This window comes from Peromyscus eremicus, chromosome 6, assembly GCF_949786415.1.
Source record: "Peromyscus eremicus chromosome 6, PerEre_H2_v1, whole genome shotgun sequence".
Lineage (NCBI taxonomy): Eukaryota > Metazoa > Chordata > Mammalia > Rodentia > Cricetidae > Peromyscus > Peromyscus eremicus.
Genome location: NC_081421.1, coordinates 50457284 through 50478615, shown reverse-complemented (window position 1 = coordinate 50478615; position 21332 = coordinate 50457284). Strand labels below are relative to the sequence as shown.

Below are 21332 nucleotides of genomic sequence, written 5' to 3'. Positions count from 1 at the left end.
TATGAGTCTTGAATTTGCTCCAGAAATATGGGGCTTGGGTTATACAAATTGTTAGGATTAACGCTGATAAGAACTTTATTTTACTCACATGTAAGAGAAATTTACTTCCAAGAAAAGGAAGTGCTGTGAATAGGCTGGTAATTTTATAAGTAAAGATGGTGCTGTACCCCAGGTGAGATCTGAAAACACATGTGGCCTCACGGGCATAGACTTAGTGATTCATCGTTGTTCTAAGAATTAATTTTCAGGAGCAAGGTTTGAAAATGAAGTGGCTGCCCGTGACAGACTTAGCATTGCTACACCTGATTGCTGAGGTCTCATTCTGAGGTTCAGCTCGCTGGCCTAACCTTGTAGCGCACTTAAAAACAAAATTACTTCCTGTCCTGTATTCAAAAACGTGCTCTAAACTTTTAGATATGGCAGTGGTATTTAAATTTCCTCTTGACAGATGAAATCTAGAGTTGGATGGAGGAATAGAATAGAATTATTGGGACTTCATGAATGAAGTGTTGGGTTAAAAGACATTGTAGTCACTGCTAGCGTTATTCTTTAGCATTTCTGTGTATTAATATAAGGTACCCAATGAATTAAAGTCACAGTTAACTGTAGTTCAAAACGGAATTTTCTGTGTGGGTACCAATGGGAAATTATAGTTTACTTTGGCTTTATTATTCTGTACTGTACAGGTTGAGATAAACATAAAAATAGTTTCAAATTACTTCTCCAGAGAATAGTACCACAGTGGGGATGCTGAAAATAGATGTGGCTTTCCAGATCTTTCCCATAGTATATCCTAAGCATTAGGAAGTCTCCTCCTTCCCTTCTTAACATTTTATTCATAGTAGCTACAGTCTAGGTATCATCTATCTAGAGGGACAAGCTTCATGTTAGAGATTTTTATACTGTTGCTCAAGTTTACAAATCACTTGTTTATGGCAGGCATTCTGAGTGCTGGCTGTACTTAGTAACACAGCTGTAAGATAACTGAGAAAGAGCACACTTCTCGTTCAGCCAGCGGCCACTGAGTTCAGAGTCCCAGAAATTGTACACATAAACTTACTGTGAAATAGTCCTCCTCCTTACTGCATTGTGGAAAACTCGCTTTCTACAGACCTCTACAGGCCTTTGGTCAGGTTCTCCTGTAACTGCATTGTTCTTACTGAGTCTTTGTATATGGAGAAGAGAGGAGGGGAGTTCCTTCTTCCAGGAAACATAAGCCACGTGTATGTGGAGAGATATGTTTAAGATAAAATACATTCTGATGCATTATGGGGCATATTTTGTGAAGTAAAGTTTTGCAACTAAATAGGAATTTTAGGCTGCAAAAATTTATCAGTAAATAACTTCAAAATATACTTGTGAATAATATTCTATTCAGAAGCTTCTCAGTGAGCTCCTTCTGCCAGTTTTTGCTGATATGTAGCTCTACATTTTTTTCTAGTAAACAAATGTGACCTGAGTCTATTCTAGCTTAACCTCTTTACTTCTGTTTTCTCTTTTGTTGGGAGGGGAAGAATTCAGGCAAACTGAGAAGTGAATGGATTTTTACCTGTAGTCTCGTCATCGAGGTGATCCTAGTTTGGGGTGTCACTTAGTACAATGCTGCAAAAAAGACACACTTTTGCCTGGATTTCCTGATGACTCAACTTGGAATAAAGAATAACTTATTTAATTTTTAACAACCTGTGAAAATATATTAGTTAATGTATTGTAATGTATTTAGAGTAATACTAGGTAGGCATATGGTGTTATAATTATGAAGATCTCATCCAATATTTTTGATAAAATTGTGGTCAGCATAGAATGTTTGCATACTTTCCAACAGAGTCAGCAGATGTTTTTATACTATTTATGTGGCCCGTCTTATCTGATTTGCCATAGAGTTTGGTAAACTCGGGAACTACTCTCTTGGGAACACAGAGGAGGGCTTTTTCTTGTCTTCTGGACAAAGCAGAGCTGAGGACATTTGCTTTCTGTGGCAGCTAACATGCCGACTTTTCCACTTGTCTCGCCACATTCCTACAAGATACACCTGGAGTTTTAGCCTTGTGACGTGGCCCAGTTTAGTTTAAGGTTTAGCATAAGAAATAGGATCAGTAAACTTGGTGTCGGTGTAAGGATGGTGGTCACCCTGGGAAAACCTGATCTTGTCTGATGTTAAGAAAGCCAGTAGATTTATATGCAGTTTAGAACTAAGTAACCGAATTCTTTTGACCTTTAGAGAAAAACACACACACATACACACTCACACATTTACAAGATTTTATGCAATACTGTTGAAACCTTGAACAAAGGCTGAATTGATTTCTTTCTTTTTTTCTTTTCTATTTCCTTCTAACTATGGGTTTGGAAACCCATGTGATACTTGAAAAATATGAGAATAACTGATGCTTGTAGAGGGACCAGTGCAATAAATGAGCTCTTGAGAACTGGGATTACACTTGAATTTATAAAGTATTTTATTTGTGAACCTGAGTATAAATTTGGCAAGTGCAGTTGATAATAGTGTTGAAAAGCTATCCTCAATTCTGAGGAAGGAACCCTGGTGCAGTTGATAGTGTGGGGTTGAACTGAGAGGCCCATGCCCACTTCCTTAAGGGATCCTTCACCAGACACTGTTGCTGCACCTCACAGTGGAGATGAGCTATCTTCAGCACTCTTTTCTCTAGTTTGGATGCTTTTCTTGTCCTCCTTCCAGTAGTGACATAAAGTGAGGCTGAGGCCCAAGCAATGCCACTTCTTATTTTGGTGTCCAGCGATGCAGAATGTAGCTGTAGTCTTCTCCCCATTAGGCCCAAGTATGTGGTGTATAAGCTATCAATTACTAGTAATCTAGTAACTTTGCAAACAGGTCAGGGTTCTTTATGAAACTACTCTAGCCAACAGCTGTAACTCCAACAGCTTTCGGGATTCCACTCAGTAATAAGTATTGGAAACAAACTGCAAACTTCTTTTTCTGTTAGAGACTAACATGAAATCATCATATCTTCATGTGTCACCAACTCTGAAGAAATCTTTGAGTGGTAGAGCTTGTGAAGATGGTTTTAAGAAGCCAGGCCACTTTAAAACCAATTCAGATACTATCTCCGAAAACTAAGCTGATGACAGTCCCACTTTTCAGCTTTTCACATAGCTACTGAGTTCAAACTTCTGGTTAGTAAGGGTCTGGATCCTCTTTTAACATTGATTTCTTCAACATGGTAGAACTCGGGTGTCTGTTAGTTCTTACAGAGATGAAGTTCCCAACTCCAGTGTAGAAAATGGTAAAGACTGCTTGTGTACAGGCCTGAGAGCCAAGCCTATGGCATGATCCTTGTCTCAGGACAAAGTTGGAAATTTGTATCAACCAGAGTTTCCATCTGTAAAATTATGACGATAGCAACAGATTTATTGTGAAAATTAGAGATTATTCTGTAGAAAGAGACTCCATAGGCACTTAGTTTATACCTAATGAAATGGCTGCTGTTGTTAGAATGTTCTCAGAACTTTGTCAGGAGAAAAGGGATAGTGTGTTGAACATGGTTTTGTGAAATCTTAATCACAACTGAGAGGGGGTAAAAGAAGTACTTTTTATAGGGTGGGTAAAAATCTAGTTGCCTAAGTACAATACAAGCCTCTGTAGATTTGAGAACAATTTCGATAAGTTCATTGAGATGGGAACTTCTCTGCAAATAGGAGGTCTGGGCCTGTGTACCTGGCAACTCTTGGGCATTGGAAGCCAGATGAGTAAGAAACCTATGAAGTTCAGTGCAGATATGTGGGTGTACAGTAACCACAAAATGACTCCCAACAGAGCTTTGCTGAAGGGCTTCAGTTTACAGGCTTGGATTTACTAAGCTATGTCTGACCTTCCTGTGACTGTTGTCTTTGTAAAATACAAATGTGCAAATTTAGTCTAGAAATTCCTATCTTGGATACATTTTACCAGCTCTGCACTTGCTGTTCTGGGCTTTTACTTGCATTCCAGTGAGGATGATACTGAGTTATTTAATAATGCTGCTGCTTGAAGGCACACATCTGACTCAGAGCTTTGGCTGGTCGGAAGAAGGCCCTGGGCTGTAAACCCAAAGAACATGGGCTGTCAGTATAAAAACATCCATTCTGTCTGCCTGTCCCAGATTTCTTAGCAGCCTAAGATCTGATGAGCCGCACCGTTAAACAGCATTCACTATAATAAACAGCATTCACTATAATTACATGAACTATTGGAAGTAGAACTGTTTTAATTGTTGAGATAGACCTTTGCCAGTGTTAAAAGCTATTTACAGTCTGTTCTTTCCCATATCTGTTTACTGGGCTCCTTTACCTTCCCATTACCTAGTTAGTGCATTTTACAGGCCTCCGTAGAAGCCAGATTAAATACTAAGCTAAATGGTACATTGTTTATTGGGAGATAAATTTTTTTTTTTTTTTTTTTTGGATTTTTCGAGACAGGGTTTCTCTGTATAACTTTGTTCCTTTCCTGGATATCACTCTGTAGACCATGCTGGCTTTGAACTCACAAAGATCCACCTGTCTCTTCTTCCCAAGTGCTGGGATTAAAGGTGTGCGCCACCACCACCCGGCATAACTTGTTATTTTTGGCAGAATATTTTGCTTTGTCCTGTGCTACATAATTTGTACTGATACATTTCTTAAATGCATTGTTTACTATTAAAATAAATTGACTTATTAGCCTCACATTTGATGTAAAATTAAAGTCATTACATTTAACCTTTTTAAAAAATTACTTTAATGTGTATGAGCATTTTGGCTGCTGCATGTATATAAGTGTATTATGTATGTGTGCAGTTCCTGTAAAGGCCAGAAAGAGTTGTTAAATCCCCTGCAGCTATAGATAGGTATGGGCCATCATATGGGTGCTGGGAGTTGAACCAGGGTTCGCTACAGAGCGGTGAATACTCCTAACTGCTCAGCCTTCTCTCCAGCACCTACAGTTAACTTTGGATTACTATTTTAGAAAATTACTTACTGCTGGAGTAGTAGACAACAGATGGAAACAGCTCTGAAATTCTGATGATCTGAGCTTCAGTTTGAGTATTACTATTTTTTGTCAGCACTATTTGCTGATTGGCAAAAAATAGACTAAGCTTAATCCTTGACTGAGTTAAAGTAATTAAAAAGGAAGGCAGTATGAAATAGAATCTAAGCACATGTTTCCTTATGTTGCTCATTCTTTGATTGTTAGTTGTATGTACACACAGAACTATAGCTAGCGAGTCAGAGCAGTGAATTTATCCTTAATCCTCATTATTTTCAGGAATTCAAGTTGATATTGTAGTTTCTCTTAGGAATTAGAATTTTGTATCATATGTGTATATCATATATTCTGTATCATAAATCTACCTTTAAGGTAGAATACATCTTATTTTTTTTAAAAAAAAATTACAGTTTTGAGTACAAATTCTAAATGTTTGAAGAATTATGACTTATTAAAACATTTTTGCTTATTGTATGAAAGATTTATCATTACTGGAGAGTGAAATTTTAGAAATTTTTTTTTCCAAGAACATTTGTACTAATTGTAATTTTTTTATTGTAGCTAGAACGAGTAAATTTGTCTGCAGCTCAGACCCTGAGAGCCGCTTTCATTAAGGTGAGCTACAATAACTTCTTAGATTACTAAACTGTTGTGTGTAAGTCTAAATACCATGTGATTGTTGTTAGTTTTCTTTTAGTGAAAATGATGTTAATTACTTAGATAGTTCTTACGCTTTGGTCTATTCTGTATACGCTTTAAACACTCATGAAAGGCAAACCACAACAAATGGTGTTTCAGATGGTCAGTTTTAGAAGAACATTTTTATGTCCCTTTTTCTATTAAAAACGTGTTTATAAAAATGTAAATTAGTTATACTTCATATTGTTTAATTATGAGATATAAAAGTCTACCTCATATATGGCAGATTACGGTTACTTTGAAAATATATTTAAAGCATTCCAAGTGATGTTCTTCTATTAGCCTTAGACCTGAGCTGTTGATTTTATCATTGCTGGCAACATGTTGAGCTCTTAGAAGTATGATTTCTTTAAACAGATGTGTGCCGAGTATAAAATACAAACATGCTTGGTGACATTGTATTAAAATGAGCCTAAGCTAACTTAATAAGAATTCATTTTAGATACACTGCTAAAGCAACTTCACTGTATACAACCACTAGAAAACTTAAAATTGTATGATTGATTTCATATTTTTTCTCAGGGTATATTTCTATTGTATAACTGTACTCTGGAGACTTAATGTACATATTAAGCAAATTATTTTCAATTATTACCTGCTTTCTCAACTCACATATATGTTTGGTTGCCCCCAGATTAATTTTGTTTACTTGTTAATTCCCATCATTAACTAAAGTAACTTACGCTTTTATTTTTAAGTCAAATATTTTAATGTTTAAATTAAGAGTAAACAAATTTTTAGTAGCTGTCATCTTTAGTTATATTCAGAAATAGGTAAAACAATGTATTCTTGAGGAATTTTCTCATGACAGTGTGACAGAAATACAGTTGTGTGACTATGATAGATAGACATATCTAGGTTTGTCCATGGATACCTTTGTTAGCCACAGGTCTAGCCTTGAACTTCTGCCCTCAAAAGGCCTTTTGATCTCAACCTTCCAAGTATTGGAAACTACAGGCAAGTACTATTCTGCTTCAAGTTCATAGGGATGATTCTTAATTTTAAAAATAGTGAAAATTATTTGAAAGCATCATGTATCACATAGTAAAGCAGTGATTTATTGTTAAATATCACAGCTAGTTAAATTTCAAATCAAATTAAAGAATCTGTAGAAAAGGTGATTTTGTATTTTTGAATTTCTCTTTTGAGAAACTGGGGAGATGGTTCAGAGTTAAAAACACTTGCTGCTCTTCCAGAGGACCTGAATTCAGTTCCCAACACCAGTGTCAGGAGGCCCACAGCCTTCTATAATCCAGCTCCAGGAGATTCTATACCTCTAGCCTACTCAGGCATCTCTACTCACGTGCACACACCCACCTGCAGACACGTAATTAAAGATAATAAAAATAAATTTTAAAAAATCTTTCCTTTTGAACATGGCAAAGAAGTATTGCCTGGCTAGTTTTTGAATCCATACTTTCAGTTCTTGGCTTATTCAGTGATTTTTTTTTTTTAAATCATATTGTATTATCTGTCTTTATTTGGAGGAAAAGATTAGTAGGTTTTCCCCAAATAAAAATATGTCACAGACTATTTTCTACTAAGGTATCATTTCTTGATTACCTGTTACCCTGCCCCTCTTGGCAGTTGCTGACATGTTGTGCTGTCTCCTACATTGGAAATCACTGGCCACAAAACTATGCTTTTATGGAGTGGATGTTTTTCTCACATTAAGAGTGTTTACAAAGGTTGAGTACCCATCAAGTTCAAGGTTGAAATCTGTCAAGTGCAGATAGTGTCTCTGATCTAAGAACAGAGGCTTCAGAGGCACTTGTTCCGTTTGAGCTTTTGAACTTAGTAGTTTAGCCAGGTCTTTAGCCCCAAATTCTAAGACATATGATTCCCAAAAGTTGTGTCCAGGCACCCTGTAAACTCAAGGAGGTTGTGAAGTATTTTAGAACAGTGAGTACTATGATACTTAGCATCTGCTTACACTACATGAACTTAACTTGAAATAGTTCGTGATGTCAACATACTAGATTGATCTACATTCCTTTCAGTGTTGTCATATCTTTGTGGAACTAATAAAAAGCAAGTACCACAAGAAAGTCAGTGTGCAAGAGGAAAGGAGAATGGTAGTTCCAATCTAAGCCCAGTATTTAAGAAACTACAGTGCTCAGGAAATGCCAGCATTCCCATTAATACATAGCTTTTATTGGCAATGAGATAAAATACTGTCTCTTTTGTTGTATGCATAGAATTTAAGTTTCTGGGTTGCCAAATTGTTAGAACATACTATTTACCCAAGTTATTTGTACAACCTAAACTACCTGATAAACAGCATTTGGTGCTAAGAGCTTTATGAACTGAGAAAGTTCAGGGCCTCTGTGAGACTTTTGCATTCTCCATTTCTGATAGTTTGCTGTTTCAGATCAACCTAGCATTTAAAACTATGTGTGCAGACTTAGAGCATTTAATTCTTTCAGCACTTTAACTTTTTAGCAAGATGTTTTTCTGCTAGTATTTCCTGCAAGCACACAGCAAATGCTCTCATGCCCCCGAGATAATTCATTATGATGTAGGTGGACTTAATGCTACTTAGACAAGGAAGGTAAATAACTGTTACCAAATAAGTACAATTTTTTGGTAGTTCAGCAAACTAATACTCTAACAATGCATTTAATTATATTTGGCAATTTTTCTTTTAAAGTTCACCTTGACAAAACAAACAGAATTTAGATGCTTCATTAATCATTTATCTAAGTGTTAGGCATAGCATTTGACATCAGGTACAGGGATCCCAACATTGAGGTACATGTGTATATTTTGTCTTTTCCTACTTTAGTTTACAATCTCTGAGATTTTCCTGTCTGAGCCCTCATAAGAACAAGAGTGTTTTAAGAAAGTGGTGAAACAGAAGAAAATTAACCTCAGTGACAACAGAATAAAACAGCAAAGGCAGAGAGGTTAATTGTGCTTGACAACTAAGAAGTAGAGTGAGTGCCATTGGATCAAGAGTGGAAACGGTTTCTACGTGTTAATTGGGGCAAAAGAGAAAAACCATCATCATATGGATTTAATCGGCAGGCATCCTAAAGGAGACAAACTTTCAATGTGCTTAGGAACGTTTTTAGTAACAGAATAAGCTAAATTGACTGAGAAAATGGAAATGTGAAATTTGCCTTTATAGTCAATCCCTTGGTTTGGCTCCAACTTGGTGCCCTAAGAAGTACAGGTCACAAAGAAGGAGTGCACATTTATTTCTCATGGTCTGTATATAACTTTCAGGGGTATTGTGGAGGGCTGCAGAGAGGATTCCATGCATAAATAAAAGGCTAATGTCAAGCAAGCCTGATGAGTGACATTCAATCCCTTGAACCCCGGCAAAGGTGGAAGAAGAAAACTAAAGCCCCAGAGCTGTCCTCTGACCTGTCCACATGTGCCCTTGCACTGTGGTCAATAGACATCCCGTTACACATACACACATGCATGAATAGTAATAAGTAAAAATCCGTTTTCAAAGAGTGATATTTTAAAAGCCATTGAACAAAATTTCTTGGTATGAAAATAAAATAGGAAGTGGAAATTATTGTACGGAAAAGTAGGGTAAGAGAAATAGATTTTATTAAAAACTGCAAAAACTACCCTAGTTTTTGTTTTTCCTAGCGTGTAATTCTAATACAGAATATCTTCAAAGTACACTTGATAAGAGTTATTATTGCTCATCCTTAAGAGGAAATTTTATGTATGCTGAAAATTCTCAATGTACTTAAATTCATGAAAAGACTACTATGGAGAGAGAGACAGAGAGAGAGTGTGTGTGTATTTCTGTCACTGTTAAATTGATTGAAAGAGGACATAATGGAGAAGCAAGGAATCCTGAGTACCTCTGTGACTTTACATATACCGAAGAGCTTCTGATGCGTGAGCTGAACAAAGCTGAAGATGGTGCCCTCGGTGGCACCTGCTTCACCAATGCTTTCTGGTTATGAGTGAGTCATTTCTGAACTATTAAAGTTTATCTTTAAAATGCTGATTACATGAAGACAACTTTTTCTTACAGGCTGAAAAGGAAAATCCAGGCCTCACACAAGACATCATTATGAAAATATTAGAGAAAAAAAGTGTAGAAGTTAACTTCACAGAGTCCCTTCTTCGTATGGCAGCTGACGACGTAGAAGGTACCAGAAAGGAGAGTTGTGTTTAGTTCTCCATTCTTGAGAAGCACTTCCTTGAGCTCATTACCATTCAACCAGATAGTCTTTTTCCCTCCCCTAATCTCTTCATGCTTCTTGTGATAGTAGTGGACATGGTCTGTATAAGTAGACAAGCAGGCCCTTTAACTGTCTGTGTTTGTCAGATTTAGTTAGGGGAGATACGTGTTGATGCTGCGTACTTTGACTTCCCCCCGTCATTATAGCGCTTAAATTTCATTTCATTAAAGTTCAAGAAATACGTTGTGTTGCATTTGAAAGAGATGAGCCATTTGTCTTATTTGAAGTTACTACTAGTAGCATTTCTTTTTCCAACCACAGATTTGAGAGGACAACACTTTTTAACATTATTTTTGCTTTTTTGCTTTTTAATAAAAACAATTAGAAATAGCTTCATTTAAAATTAATAGCATTTTCCAATATTTAGAAAAATATAGTAGTGCCCTACATTTAGTAATAGAGGACATGTCTTCTGTTGGGCTGGCTGCACGTCTTTCCTTTCCTGAGACTGAGTACTTGCTGCCGGTTTGGCCAGCCGACATTGAAGGTTTAAGTTGGTGAGCTTCCTGCTAGACAGTGAACATGGTAGTTGGCCTGTTCATCTGCCAAGTCTGATTGAACTTCTTTTCCAAAAATCCGTTCGCTGATCCTAGCCCTTAGGTTGGGTTCAACTGAAATTCCAGGAATATACTGAAAATACAAACAACTTTGTGCTTTTAATATAACAATCCACAGTATATTCTATATTATAGGGGTTTTAATATAATGAGCCAGAGTATATTCAACACTATACAGCTTTCAATATGATGAATCATAGTATATTCCATACTATAGGGGGGTTTAATATAATAAACCATATTACATTCCATACTGTAGGAGTTATAATATAATGAATCATCATATATTTAATACTAAAGGAAGTTTCATGTAATAGATTGTAATCTATTAAACACAATTGTGGAGTTTTAAGTTACTGAACTCAGCCTTTCCCTCTCATTGATACATAAATGACCTGTGCATTCTTCATGAATTTCATTATTTAAGGTTTCATGATATAGTAGAATATCAGAGGACTCATGAGCTTGATAAAGCCTCCTCTCCTTTATATTAGTGGATGGATGTGGTTTTTAAGATTTTATTAGGTTTTTCCAAATAGTTCAAATTAAAAATGTTTGATCTTAGCCTCTTTTACTTCAGAGAAATCCTAGGTTTTTGGTTTTTTTTGGTATTTTTTTTTTTAAACTGGATCAAGTTGAACTTCCTTTGTCTTTTCTAACAAAATGGCCTTCCTCCCACTACATCCTCCTTTGATCAACTCTTAGACTTGAATTTTTCAGAGAGTTACATGACATTTTTTATTGTGTTTTTGTTTTATCAGAGTACATGATTGAACGACCAGAGCCAGAATTCCAGGATCTAAATGAAAAGGCACGGGCACTTAAACAGATTCTCAGTAAGATCCCAGACGAGATCAATGACAGAGTGAGGTTTCTACAGACAATCAAGTGAGTGAGGTTTTTGCTTTGACTTGTTTAAAAACAACAGTCCTTAAGTCTCTTTGTATTTTGATACGAAATTTAACTAAAATACTATTTTGGAATAAATCTGAAGTTTTTGGATGCCATTATCTTTGAATATAATGACTTCAGAATATCCTGGTTTTTTAGAATGTTTAAATGGCAATAATGAATGGATTTTTGAAATAGTGAACATAACATGATAATTTAAAGTATATAAGTAATGGGAACCTGTGGATTTCAAATGAAAACATAGGCAGACACTACATTGGTAGCAATAAAGACCAATATGGTTTTCATTTCAGAAATGGCATAAGTCATTGGAGTAAGTCAATATGTAGATGTGTCTAGCATTTTCTGATATTGACCAGACTGAACCTCTAAATCTCGTCTTTTGGATTGTAGGTTAAATAATAGGGTCTAAGAGACTGATGGATAGGCAAACAGCAAAAGGAGGAGTTCTAGAGAACTAGATCTCAGGCTTGTGGCCCACTTTTTACTTTGGTTTCTTTTGCTATGATAAAGACCATGACCAAAAATGCAGCTTGGGGAAGAAAGGGTGTTTTGCTTACAGGGTCACAGTCCGTTGAGGAAAACCAAGGCAGGAACCTTTAGGCAGGAGCTGAAGCAGAAGCCATGGAGGAATGCTATTTACTGGCTTTCTTAGCTTTGTTATATACCTCATGACTACCTGTCCAAGAGTGGTACTGACCACAGTGACCTGGGCTCACACACATCAATCATCAATGAAGAAAATACCCACAGGCCAATCTTATGGAGACTTTTTCTTAGTTGAGGTTCACTCTTGTCAGATGACCCTAGCTTGTGTCAAGTTGACAAAAACTAACCAACATGCCACCTTTAATATCTAATCAGTGCAGTGTTTTGGGGAAACCATAAGTAGAAACTTCTGGGAATCCTAGTTTTATTAGCACATGTCTCTGTAGCATAGGCTACATTGTATGCTACCTTGAAAACATAAAATTACACAGTTAGAAAGTTCACTTGGGATAAATGCTAGCTTTGTCTTTCAGTAATACTCTGTATAACTTATGTTACAAGATGCTATGTCAAATGTTTGGAGCACGTGTTTTGAGTGATAAAGAAGCACAGGAGTATGTCCCAGTATAAAAAGTGGTTTGTGGTGATAGATATACAAACAAACAATCCTGAATGACTCTCCTCCCCAAAAGCAGCTGGAGAACCAGGGGTATAATAAGGTCTTTACAATATAGCCACCTGTGTAGGGAGCTGTATTTTTAACTTACTGTACTTTAGTAAAATGCATATGCACATTAATGGCTATTGTTAATAATCTTAAACTCAGTTGTTGAGATGATTTCTTTATTAAATTTCTAATGACTTAATGTGGTTTCAGTTGCTTTTGATAATTATGTATTTGTTGATAAAGTTACATTATGCCTTTATGTGGACTGATATTCACAATCATACTTTTAGCAGATTTTGCTTCAGACCATTGAAACATGGGTTTTTAGAATTAGCAAGGTCTTAGTAGCAGCAATCTCGTATGTTCTAAACACTATTTCAAGCACTTTCCCATGTTAATTAATTATTCCTCTAGCTGGGTGGTGGTGGCACATGCCTTTAGTCCCAGCACTCGGAAGGCAGAGGCAGGCGGATCTCTGTTAGTTCGAGGCCAGCCTAGGCTACAGAGTGAGTTACAGGAAAAGCTCCAAAGCTACACAGAGAAACCCTGTTCAATAATAATAATAATAATAATAATAATAATAATAATAATAATAAAAAAGAGATGAGAATGAGATACAGAAAAATAAGTTAAATTCCTAAGGTTGTAGAGCAGCTTGAACCCTAGTAGCTTGATGTCAGATTCCTGTGTACTGTTCTCCATTCCTAGACTCATAACATTGATCTAACTTTGTGCAGACAAGTTTCTTCTATTTGAATAAAATGTAATATGAGATATTATCCATTGAATGCCAGTAGATTAGAGAGAGGACTATATAATGAAAACCAAGACAGAAAGGTAGAACCAGAGACCTTAATTTAACCCTTACTTGGATAGTTTCTTTTCTCCTAGGGCAGTGGTTCTCAACCTGTCGGGGGTCATATATCATATGTCCTTTATATCCGATATTTATATTATTCATAATAGTATCAAAATTACAGTTATGAAGGAGCAGCAAAATAATTATATGCTTGGGGGTTATACATGTTCCTCACCACAACATGAGGAACTGTATTATAGCATGAGGAAGGCTGAGAGAGAAAACCACTGCCCTAGAGAGTCAATGAGCATCTTTCCTAAACCTGCTGTGGCTTCAAGGAAATAGGTTGCAAGCTATATTATGAACAACCCAGGTTTAGCTCAGACACTTGAGAGTGTGCCTGTAGTTTTTAAAAAGGCTTAGATGTTTCAATATTTCACTTCCACTTTTTGAATGTACTAAGCACAATTAAAACGAGTAATGGCAGTGCAAATGTATTTCTTATACATTTGAGGATTTATTTGCTTTGGTAAGTTTTTAGATGTGCACATTATTTCTGAAATGAGAAGTCAAAATCATGTATGAATAGTGTAAATGGCTACAGTTCTGTTTTTCCTTTAACATACCTTACCTTTTCATATTTAAAGTAATTACCCTTCTTTCCCACATCTTAGCAATATTAAGCCCATATGACTTAACTGCACGAAATATTATGTGGATATAAATGATGCTGTAGGTTATATTTATACAGTGAAACTATTTCTGATGACTAGTAAGTATGCAAGCATTTTTAGTTATATTTGCCGACTTGGTTTTGACTCTCCATTGTAAGACATAGCTGTGTTACAAGTTGCTTGGCTTCTTATTTAGTTCTTGACTCTCAGAAATGAAGGTAATGCTTATGAGAGCTGAAAGAAAACCCAGAGTATACTCCACATTATAGCTCATGGAAGGAGGAAAGGGCTCATTGTCATTTTTTTTTATTAATGAATGCTTTTGTTTGTCTACATTTGAACTTATGTAGATCATTGTAGAACTAATTTATATTAAAAATCTGACATATTTCAATTGATGTTGACTAGTGGCGAAACCTGATTTATGCACTAAAAGAAAAGCCATGCATTCATTGGTTTATTTTTTTTTTTATTTTTTATTTTTTTGCTAAGTTCTGTGTTCATTTATTTCATCTGGTGTCCATTACCTACCATTACATTACAATTAATATGTTAACCAAAATTTTCTTACTAAATAACTGCAGATTCTCATTTCTTTCTCTCTGTATCATGATGTCTGTCAGTTATAATAGACTCCATCTGCTGCAAATTCTTCATAATTTATATGAGAGTTATTTTACCACAGTTCCTTATTTGGTTTACATTCAGTGTTTGTGACTCCTTTTCTCTAAAGCCTTGCCAGCATTTGTTATCTTTGTGTTTTTATTAGTGCCACTTATCCTAGGGTGCCTTATTATGCTTTTGACTGTGTTTCTTTGTTACTTAGTAGTGTTGAATGTCTTTTCATCTACCTGTTGGATATTGGTGTTTTGAGAAATACCTGTTTAGGTTTCTTGTCCATTTCTTAATCTTTGATTATTTTGCTACAGTGCTTTGTGTTTTTATCTGGTGTTTAGGTAACCTTGCTTCTTGGAATTTGTTGTTTGTTTGTTTGTTTTTTAATAAATTAAAGAATTTGGTAGCAATTTTGTCAGTGGGTATATTAAGTTTTGTTATTCAGAAATTAGAGAATGAAAATTCTCTATGTCCAAGTCTCCCACTATGCTCCAGATAGGCTGAAGGCCTTGTCTACACTCCTTGGCCTAAGGTTTGACATTACATGGTTGTCCTTGCTTCAGACGGTGTCACTGTGAGTGGAGCACTCCTAGAGTCCTGTCTTCAAGCTGTGGCCACCATGCCACCAATCTGTCATATTCCAACCCCATGGCCAATGAAGAACAGCACATTGGAGGGTTAGGACCAGGGCCCATCCATGCAAAGGCTCTTGTTTGGTAAACGTACAACCAAAGAAAGTTCTAGGCACCAGTGATGCTCCTAGGTTAGAAGTCTGGTAGACTGGGGTCTGTGTTTCCGTGAAACTTCGAGCTGTTCTGGAATCTCTGCTAACAGGGCAGCCTGGGAAACTGCCCAGTGTACTATCTGTCTTAGCAGCTGTAGTTTGTCACCACATTATACTTTGGGTTGAGGTATTCTTGGTAGAAAAAGACCATTGCCCACCTGGCCCGATGGCACGTTTTGTTATGCTTGAGTCTGCCCAGTCTCAGGTATACTGAACCCTTGGTGGTAGTTATCAGCGTTGCAAGCCAAGCTAGTTTGATGCTGAGACAGTGCTAGAGTCTACTATGAGCACTGGCCAACTAGCGTTACTGCTTGTGTTTCGGGGATGGGTTAAGGAGGCAACCACTTGATACCAAATTGAGTTCTACCTGAGCCTTAGCCCCAGAGATCCATATAGTCTCAGGAGGAGGACAGTACTCCTCAGGCAGCCTAAACATGACATGCAGATGCACAGAGAGTGCTCTGCCTATTGCCAGAGCTGGTCCTAGGCTGTTTGTGTTCTTTCTCTCATACAGGGCCGTCAGTGTCTCTAAGTACTTGTCTCATGATAGGCTTTGACCTGGGCAGTGAGACAAAGCTGTGCTAACTTTCCTGCCCTGTGCATTTGTTTTTCCTCCCTGCTTGTTTTGTAGGGCACAGCTGGTGTAAGAGTGCTTGCGGCCATCAGCTTTGTGGCCTGATGCTGTTCTAGCAGCGAAGTCCACAAGCTTCTGGGGCTTTGCTCAGCCCTAGGTGTCACTGGGGCTTTGCTGGGACTATTGCATCTTTGTAGATCTCTCCCTCTAACTGAGAGGCACCTCTCTCTGAACTGGGCTTGTTGAAGTTGAAAGACAGGAATGGTGCAGACTCTTTCCTTCCTACTTCCTGTAATGCAACTAAAACCAGGCTCTGGTCACCCAGCTGATTCCATAGCCTTGTGCTGACAGTTTGCTGTTAGTGATAGCTCTTTCATTTGGGGTGCTGAGGAGAGACTAGAGCACTAGTACTAGAGACTGGGATGCAGCCTTTCATCAGGCCACCTTTCAGATTCCCAGTTCTTAAAAGCAGATCTAGAGTAAACGGTAGCAAAGCCCTTTCTCCTCTTCCTCCTTGTGTTCCTTTGCGGTAAGTTAACAGTCTGTTTCTGAGCTGCTCGTTTGCCCTGCCCTGTCCAGCCATTTCCACTATATTCACATCTTCCTCATTAGACATGACAACAGTGTGATAGTTACCTTTTGGGTAGAATATTAAAATACGTGAGAAAGTGACGCTGTATTTGCATATCTATGTGATTGCTATTATCTTCTTAATTATATTCTATTTTAGTTAGCTCCAGTATGAATTTATTGAGCCTTACGTATATAGAGATTTAATGTTTTTGATTGGTTGCAGCTATAGCTTTCCTCAAAAACATAGCAAAGTTGTGTGACACCATTTTATTAAATGTGATAGATAGGCTCTGCCCATCACAGCAGTAGAGAATATTGAAGCTGTTTGAAAATACAGAGGCCCTTATAGTTTAGGCTGCTGCTATTAAACTAGCAACAGTACTGGTAACAAGTGACCAGGTGACATTTTAGTGTCAAAATAATTCTACTCAAATAGGTAATATTTTATGTTCCAGCCTAATATCAATACCTTAAATATAGGCACTAACATATATTCACCATAATGTTTAGTTTAAAAAGAAGTCATTACTACTCCAGAATGAGCTAAAGTCTTGAACTGAGAGAATCAAGTGTGGAATGAAGTGTACTTGAGGGTCTGGCAGTAGGTATGGCTCAGTAGGTAGAGTGCTTATCTAGCGTTCATGAAGAGGATTCTATCCCCAGAACTGCATAAACTAGGAAATGTTACACCCTGGAGGTGGGTCAGGGAGGCTCATGAAAGTTGAGAATTCTTGGTTACATGGGAAGTTCAAAGCTAGCCCTAATTACTTGAGATCCTATCTTAAAAAAAAAAAAAGAAGAAGAAGAAGAAGAAGAAGAAGAAGAGCCAGCCATACATTTGGCACACACTTTAGTCCCAGCACTCAGGAGGCAGAGGGAGGACCGTCTCTGAGGCCAGCTTGGCCTGTGTCAGTGAGGGAAGTGGGGGTGGTATAATGTGATCCATAATTACACACACATACATACATACATGCATACATGCTTTTCCTATAGCTGATTTTAAAGATTCTTTGTCCTTTCTCAACAGGGATATAGCTAGTGCAATAAAAGAACTACTTGATACAGTGAATAATGTCTTCAAGAAATATCAATACCAGAACCGCAGGGTAAGTTAGTTGCTTGTTGTTGCCACCCTAGATAGGAACATATATGCAGGTGTTTTCTGACCTGCACACTAAAGGGTTTGCTTGTTGGAAATTGTCTCATTGAGTTTATGTTCAGATGTAAACCTTCTGTGGTTATGTTAGTAAACCCTCTTTAAAAAGGCTTACCGAGTATAAAGTTCACCTCATACTCATTATACTCCTTGGCCCTTAATTTAGTCTTTCGTGCTATTCTTTTGACTTAGTTTATTTTTCTTTTCATAAATGTAGGCACTTGAACACCAAAAGAAAGAATTTGTAAAGTACTCCAAAAGTTTCAGTGACACTCTGAAGACATATTTTAAAGATGGCAAGTAAGTACTGTCATTTATACTTTTCTACTAAAATTCACTGTATGTGTTTTTGTAGGGCATTAAAACCATGTAAATTGTGCCAGTAAGAGGACTCCATGGGTCAGGGCTCTTGCAGCCTGGCCTGACAAGCCGAGTTTAATTCGAGCACCCACTTGAGGGAGAGGGAGAGGGAGAGGAAAAGGGAGGAGAGAGGACAAGCCATGTAAGTTAAGCTCTTGTCTTACACTGTTAATACTGAAGACATCTGGTTTAACAAAGGCAGATGACTGTAGATGACTGTAGAGTGAGTAGTTGCCGTTCTAACCACAACTCAGACCTAGACTGAGAAGTTTTGAGACCAATCTTCACCTGTCTCCTGATATCTTTCCTTTGATCTTTTGATTTTTTTTTCTTTGTTTTGTTTTTGCCACTTAGAGCTATAAGGCCATTCTTAAGGGTTTGTACCAACCCCTAAAATAATTGTTCTCATAGCATCTCATGAGGGTCTGGAATTGGGGTCCAATAATTTCTCAGATTTTTTGGATGTTGTCAAAGCTGCCAGTCCCTTGAGAAAGTACTGTACAGAGATTAATACAATAATTCTCAATCCTGCCTACATGTTAAAACCATCTTTGTCAGTTTTAAAAATCTCATTACCACAATTCCACTTTGAGAGAATTCTGATCTTATCCTGCATAGGAGAATGGTCTAGATGTTTTGTAAACCTGTCCAAGTGGCATGAGTGTTGCCAGGCTAGGGATCCATTATCCTAAAGGGAAGGTAAAGTGGCTTACCATGTTGTTCTGCTGAATAAGAGGGATACTAAAGAGACAGGACACTGAATGAAAAGAAGACAAAAGCAAATAACTGTTTAAGAGAACTATATGAGAGTTGTAAGTGGGACATTAGTTTTAAGTTTACATAAGATGTGTACAGCACTATGCAGATCTATAGACTGTTTTTTTGTGTATAAACTCAGTATTTAAACAGATGTGTGGGTCATGACTTCTGTAGTATGGTTTCATTATATGTTGTTGACTGTACTTCAGGTAAAATGCTAGAAATTGTATTGTGAAAGACTTCTGTTTGGTTTGTTTGTTTGTTTGTTTTGGTTTTTTTGGTTTTATTTTGTATTTTGGAAATAAGAGTTCCTCTGTGCAACAACCTTGGCTTTATACACCAGGCTAGCCTTGAACTCACAGAGATCTACCTGCCTGCCACAGCTTGCTGAAAACATTTTTAATAATGTATAAAATTAGAAAAATATTTTAAACAGGCACTGCAAATATCCTTGAAGTTTTAAGATCCTTTATAAAATTACACCCTTATGATATTCATTATAATAATATTTTCAAATAAAACTACTTTGAAATAAAAATTTTAGGGTCAATTTTAATGTTCAGACAAATTAAAACACTTTCGTTTATATAACAAATTAAAGATAGTTACATTATGGTTTTATGTTGCATATGCAAATTCTGGTTGTCTAGGGAAAATGATCTTTTGTGGCTTAGTTTAATAAATGAAATGCAAATAACCAAAGGTATAATTTTCATAATCATATAATTACTTCTAATTTTAATTAATAAATCATGTATAATGAACATTGAAAGGTGGGATTTACATTTCAGTAATCTAAAATTATTTATGTATGGATTATTCAAGCTTGCTATGTTTCCCTGCTCTTCAGCAGCTTTAAATTCAATTTTACTTTGTTTAAATATGTGCCTTGAATTTTGTACTTCTTTACTCCAAATGGAAATTGTTAGTGGAGCACGCTCTTTTACAACATCTTTCACTAGGGATACAAATTCTCATTGATTCAACTGGGTCATTCATAACCCTGCCTGGGTGAGAAATGCCTAAAATGAAGATCCGAACTTCAGCAGCCCTGGTACAGAGGGACTGACTACAAAATGGGACTAGCCTCACAATAGTGAGACTAACGGCTCAGCTCTGCCCTGTAGTCTCCAGGAGAACATCCTAGTAAAGCAGCCTTAAAAAGCGTGCTTTCGTATTTGTTCCATCTCATATTGAATCAGTCGCTTGGTTTTTGTTTTGTTTTGTTTTTTTGTTTTCTTGGCAAGGGTTTAGATAGATTAGGGTGGGTAAGATTAGAAGTGGTTAACTTTTCTGGTTTTCATGCCCATCGATGCCAGATGTTATTATGCCATTACAGATCTTGAGGCTTAGTATCATGCTAACTGGAGACCTCATCTGAATCCTTTTGAATATATCAGGTTTTATTTTGTTGATAGGATTTTTAAAATTTGTATTTTATTTTGTATATGAAATCATAGCTGAAGACCAATCTGAATGAATCCTTTTTGACTAGTGATTTGTTAGTAAATAAATGGATGTTGGCGTAGCAACCCTTCAACTCCTTATTGCCAATCAGAACCACCAGGGGGCAGTAATTCCTAGACACTACAGTTTGAAATAATAAAACATTAAATCCCAAACTGGAATGAAAGTTTAGAATTCGCAGTACTAACCTGCCTTTTCCGACTTTATTTCATTGCTATCGTTGATATAAGACATTAACTATAAATACTTTATTTACAAGAGTGAATTTTGGGAATGGAATTAATGCTTGTTGTTTTTCTTTTTAACAGGGCAATAAATGTGTTCATAAGTGCCAACCGGCTAATTCATCAAACCAACTTGATACTTCAGACCTTCAAAACTGTGGCCTGAAAGTTGTATATGTTAAGAGATGTACTTCTCAGTGGCAGTATTAAACTGCATTTATCTGTAAATTTTAAAGTTTGACTGTATAAATTATCAGTCCCTCCTGAAGGGATCTAATCCAGGATGTTGAATGGGATTATTGCCATCTTACACCATATTTTTGTAAAATGTAGCTTAATCATAATCTCACACTGAAGATTTTGCATCACTTTTGCTATTATCATTCTTTTAAGAATTATAAGCCAAAAGAATTTACGCCTTAATGTGTCATTATATAACATTCCTTACAAGAACTGTAAATATTGGTGTTTGTTTCTGACATTTTAACTTGAAAGCGATATGCTGCAAGATAATGTATTTAACAATATTTGGTGGCAAATATTCAATAAATAGTTTACATCTGTTAAACATTTCTTTACTTGAAAAAGAAGGATGCATATATATATGTGTGTGTATATATGATCAGAAGACCAAGACAACTTGGTCTAATGTTAAAGATCTTCTAATGGGAGCTTACTAGCAGTTTATCAAATAATAAAGCAACAAGAATTCCTATTTTTTGTCCTTAATCACTTTGGGCAAAATGTAGTTAGTTAAAATAGTTCTGTTAGTTGTTACATATAAAAGACTGGATATTTTTTCACTGTTTCTAATCTTTAGAGACTTCT

At 36.5% G+C, this 21332-nt stretch overlaps 1 protein-coding gene across 9 annotated transcripts in view; it reads left to right on the top strand.

Annotated features, from left to right (window-relative positions):
* Positions 1–21072, top strand: part of Pdcd10 (programmed cell death 10) — a 40151-nt gene extending 19079 nt beyond the window's left edge. For all 9 annotated transcript variants that reach the window (XM_059265500.1, XM_059265493.1, XM_059265497.1 and 6 more), the window contains 6 exons: positions 5543–5596; positions 9684–9801; positions 11213–11339; positions 17566–17644; positions 17912–17994; positions 20589–21072. In XM_059265500.1, coding sequence (XP_059121483.1) covers positions 5543–5596; positions 9684–9801; positions 11213–11339; positions 17566–17644; positions 17912–17994; positions 20589–20670 — 543 coding nt within the window. In that variant the 3' untranslated portion in view covers positions 20671–21072. The remainder of the gene's footprint in view (positions 1–5542; positions 5597–9683; positions 9802–11212; positions 11340–17565; positions 17645–17911; positions 17995–20588) is intronic.
* Positions 21073–21332: the final 260 nt, after the last annotated feature.